Source organism: Rosa rugosa, chromosome 1 (genome assembly GCF_958449725.1).
Source record: "Rosa rugosa chromosome 1, drRosRugo1.1, whole genome shotgun sequence".
NCBI lineage: Eukaryota > Viridiplantae > Streptophyta > Magnoliopsida > Rosales > Rosaceae > Rosa > Rosa rugosa.
The window spans coordinates 46,635,637-46,640,779 of record NC_084820.1 but is presented as its reverse complement, the minus strand read 5'-3'; the positions used below and the strand labels follow the sequence as shown (position 1 = coordinate 46,640,779).

At 38.1% G+C, this 5,143-nt stretch overlaps 1 protein-coding gene across 1 annotated transcript; it reads left to right on the top strand.

Annotated features, from left to right (window-relative positions):
- Nucleotides 1-1,258: 1,258 nt before the first annotated feature.
- LOC133729195 (uncharacterized) lies at nucleotides 1,259-4,348 on the top strand. The gene is made up of 6 exons (XM_062156684.1): nucleotides 1,259-1,563; nucleotides 1,622-2,132; nucleotides 2,196-2,402; nucleotides 2,548-3,532; nucleotides 3,630-4,080; nucleotides 4,177-4,348. The coding sequence occupies exons 1-6, from the start codon at nucleotides 1,259-1,261 to the stop codon at nucleotides 4,346-4,348; spliced, it is 2,631 nt and encodes an 876-aa protein (XP_062012668.1).
- The last annotated feature ends 795 nt before the right edge of the window (nucleotides 4,349-5,143 follow it).

The window sequence follows — 5,143 nt, the reverse complement described above, 5'->3', positions numbered from 1 at the left end:
AGAGGAAATTAAGGGGAATCATGCTCACTGATCCTGAGATAAATGTGACTTACATTTCATATAATTTTGCATGATTCTAAATTGATATGCATATCTTTTATTTGATCTGAAATCATTATCTGCATTACATGGTTTTCTAAATACATATCAGATAAAGATCTTGTTTGCTTACAATTAGGAAGAATTGATTGCATATCAGAATCATTTTTAAAACCTTTCCGTGTTTATCTTATATTGTGATAAGAAGAGATTTGATTGAGGGGGAGTCCTGCTCCTATATAAAAAGGTTTTCAAATTGTATTAGTGTTCAGAGTTTTTTAGATCTAAGTGTGTTATGTGTGTTGTATGGTCTTCCCAAACAGTTTTCATGAAATAAACTCTCCTTGATTGATTTTTGTGTTTGCTCAAGTCATCCTCTTTATATTACATGATATAAGAGCGCTTTCAATTCAAAAAGAAGACAAGACTTGTCAGTGTGCATTATTGAAATAGATCAGTTTATTCTTGTGTAGAATAGGTTGTTCAAGTTGTCAACAAGTTAGCTATATTGCTTGTAAAGTGGTTGCGTTGAATACCACAACTTGTATCTTGTAAAACCTTGATTTCATAGTGGATTGTTTTCTGTGTGTGGGCTACATAAACAGCCTCGCAGTGTTGTTTCCTCAATGGTGAGGTTTACACTGCGTTAGCAAGTTCTTGTGTTATAGTTTGATCGATTTCCATTACGTTGTTCAAGCAAGGGTAATTTATAGAAAACCTGTTCCATCTAGTGTTTTCATTTGGCATCAGAGCGGGTTCTAGAAACTTCTAGTAGATCGTAGGGTTGATGGAACACTCTCGAGATAGAGCTGGTGGTGGATCGGTCAATAGCCCTCCATGGTTTGATGGAGGCTGTGAGAAGTATACTCAATGGAAGATTTACATGAAAACATATCTTTATGCACAACATGAACATGTGTGGAATATTGTTGAAAATGGCTGGAGGATACCTGTTGTTCAAGCTAAAGGTGAGAGTTCATCCACTGCCACTCCCAAACCTAGTAAGGATTAGACTGATGAGGAAGTACGTGATCTTCAAGCTGACTTCAAGGAAAAGAATAACATATTTACTGCTCTCTCTGAACGTGAAAAACTGAGAATCAGCCATTGTGACACTGCCAAGCAGGCTTGGGATCTGCTACAAACCACATATGAAGGTAATAAAAAGGTATGTGTTAAAAAATAACAAGGTCTGATTTATAAATTTGAAACTATGACCATGGGAGAGGATGAAACCGTGGATGATTTTCATGGTAGAATTTTAAAAATTACTGGTAAGTGTCGTAGTTTGGGGGCTCCATTTGATGAAGATAAGGTGGTTAAGAAAATTCTTAGGGCCTTGCCTGACAAGTTTCATTCGAAAGTTACTAGCATTGAAGATTCTTTTGACATTGATGACTATCTGCTAGATGAACTTATCGGAAACCTAAAAACCTATGAGCTCAGACTGAAACCTGAAAAGAAAACTAAGGGTGTAGCTTTCAAGGCGGTGAAAGGAGCAGAACCACTAGATCTTCTTGAAAAGTACAACATCGTCTAGGAATCAAAATGCTTCCAGGAAAAATTTTCACAATGTTGGCAGCAGTGACAACAATGTTAAGAATGGAAAAGGAAATTTGAAGGAAAATAATACTGGCAAAGTCAAATGCTATGAATGTGGTGGCTATGGCCATATTTTCACTGATTGTGGTAACAGAAAACATGGAAATGGCAACAACAAATCTCTTCTTTCTACATGGAGTGATGATGAAACTCAAGAGATGGAAAATGTAGCTTTTGTATCATCTCTCTCACTTGAGTCAGATAGTGATGGAGGTTCCTCAGATGATGAGACCACTGTCCGCTGCAAACAACTCTATAAAGCGTCAAAAGATACACTCCTCAAGAATGCAAATTTGGAAGAAGAGGTTGAATTCTTAAAAGCTGAGAATGATAAACTGGAACTTATGCTAAAGAATTCTCAGACTGCATGGGATCAAGAAAGAACCAAGTTCACTGAAGAGCCACTCAACGTGCAAGAAGTCAACAATTCACTGAAGTGGAAGACAGAACAGGCTGAGCTTAAAGTCAAGATCAAAGTACTGGAACTTGAGGTAAGAGGACAGCATGCTTTGAATTTGAATTTGAATTTGCTAACTGAAAATGAATCATTGCAGGAAGAACTAAAGTCTACTCAAGAAAAGTTCACAAAATTTGAAATAATCTCGGGTGCAGTATCAAAATTATTTGGTTCAGGAAAAGCCCATCATGATACTTTCAGACTAGGCTACTCTGGAGAAAGTACCAAAAGTACACGATTTGTAAAAGAGATGAGTCCAGCGAAAAATGACCTGGTTACTGAGGTTATCAAGGAAACCAACACAGTACATGAGAACAAAGGTGGTGAGCAACCTAAACATGATCAGAATGCCAAATAGGTAAATATTGACCAAGGAACATCAACTTGTCAAAATAGGTATTCTAACTCCAAGTCTATCTTTTATTCCTACATGTCATTACTGTGGTAAGTTGGGACACATTAGACCTAGAAGTAATGAGAGACTTGCAAAACGTTTGCCTGTTGAGGAAAAGTTGTCTGTAGAAGCCTTGCATAATGAACTTAGAGAACAGAAAGTGTTCATTAACAAATTAGCAAATCTGATCGCTAATGTGCACATACAGACAACAAAGAATAAGCCTATTTGGATTAGGAAAGAGTCAAATAATTGTCTTCTTGATCACAATGGTTTATCTGATTCACGTAGCACGATTGATGCCACTTGTCTCATGTCATGTCTAAACACAAATACCACTACTACACATATTGAAGCAACCTGCCTGGTAGCACTCACTGCCTTGGCTGACAAGCGAAGGGACTTCTGGTATGTTGACAGTGGATGCTCCAGACACATGACTGGAGATAAGACTTGGTTCTCCTCATTTCAAGATGAATGCACTACCGGCTCAGTTACTTTTGGTGATGGAAGGAAAGCTAAAATACTTGCACGAGGAACTGTTAATACTCCTGGAGTGCCTAACCTCAAAAATGTTCTGTATGGTGAACGTCTAATTGCTAATCTAATCAGTGTCAGTCACTTGGCTAATGATTATGAGGATGTTTGGTTCAACAAGCAAAGATGTGTGGTTCTCGATAAAAAGGGAGAAAGTATTATGGGAGGTAAGAGATCATTAGATAATTGTTATCACATTCAAGCTAATGAGTCTCTGAATGTGCAGGCTTGCTTCTCCGTAAGATCTGCACAGGAGACTTTTGAAACATGGCACAGAAGATTGGGACATGTGAACTATCAGGATCTGCTCAAGTTGTCCACCAAACAATGTGTCAGGGGTCTGCCAACTTTAAGTGGCAAGACTGACAAGATCTGTGGAAGATGCAAGACTAGGAAGCAAACTAAGTCTCCTCACAAGACAATAAACTTTGCAACTACCACACAAGTACTGGAACTGCTACACATGGATCTCATGGGACCAGCTCAAACTGAGAGCATTGGAGGTAAGAAATACATGCTAGTAGTAGTCGATGATTTCTCCAGGTATACTTGGGGTTAATTTTTTAAAAGACAAAGCTGAAACTTTTGAATCTTTTAAAGGATTAAGTCAGAGAATGATAATGGAAAAACAATCCACAAATATGTGCTTGGTAAGAGTAAGGTCTGATAATGGCACTGAATTCAAAAATGCTGCTTTTGCTAACTATTTCCATGAGTTAGGTGTTTCTCATGAATTTTCAGCTCCCATTACTCCACAGCAAAATGGAATAGTTGAACGCAAAAATAGAGTGCTGCTGGACATGGCAAGAGTAATGTTACACTCTGTAGGTCTAAGCACAAATTTCTGGGCTGAGGCAATTAGTACTGCATGTTACACCATCAACAGAGTCTTTTTGAGACCTGGAACTGAACAAATAGCATATGAGCTGTGGAAGGGTAAGAAACCAAACGTAGGTCATTTTCGTGTGTTTGGAAGCCCATGCTATATCTTGAGAGATCGAGAGCAACTTGGCAAATTTGATGCAAGAAGTGATGATGGTATTTTCCTTGGGTATTCTGTCAATAGTCGAGCATATAGAGTTTATAACAAATGAACTAGGATTGTTATGGAATCTATTAACGTGTCTATTGATGATCATTATATTAGACAGGAGGAGGTCTTTGCAGATACATCATCATCTTCCAGCTCAGGTTCACAAGACACATCAGCTCAGGAAGAGAATGTCGATAGCATCTTCGAGCCAGCTCCTCAAATGAGAATGTCATTGGAAAAATATGAGATGGCCTCAAAACTAGAAGCCAAGCTGCTCCACAGGTAAGTCTGGATGAGGTAAGTCGAGACAATGCATTGCTTTGCTTTATCACTGAAAATCTGATCACTATGAATGTTATATCCCAGTGTGGTTTTGTTTCCCTAATTGAACCAAAGAATGTGAAGGAAGCCTTGTTGGATGATGACTGGATTAGTGCTATGCAGGAAGAGTTAAATCAATTTGCTAGGAATGATGTATGGTACTTGGTACCTAGACCTGGAAATTGCAATGTCATAGGCACTAAATGGATCTTCAGAAACAAAAGTGATGAAAAAGGGAATGTAATTAGAAACAAAGCTAGGTTAGTGGCTCAGGGTTATTCTCAGGTTGAAGGTCTTGATTTTGATGAAACTTTTGCTCCTGTTGCTAGATTAGAATTAGTGAGGTTACTCTTGTCTGTAGCCTGTCATCTCAGGTTCAAACTGTTTCAAATGGATGTCAAAACTGCCTTCCTGAATGGGATCTTGCAGGAAGAAGTTCATGTGGAACAACCTCCTAGTTTCAAAGATCCACATAACTTAGACCATGTCTACCGACTCAAGAAAGCCTTGTATGGTCTGAAGCAGGCTCCTCGAGCCTGGTATGAGAGGCTCTCCACTCATCTTGTGGGAAAAGATTATACTAGGGGATTAATTGATAAGACTTTATTTGTAAAACGAGTAAAAAATGACATTATCATTGCCCAAGTGTATGTTGATGACATTGTTTTTGGTTCTACATCTAAACATCTTGTCAAAGAATTTCAATTTGTCATGGAAAGTGAATTTGAAATGAGTATGTTTGGTGAGCTAACATTTTTTC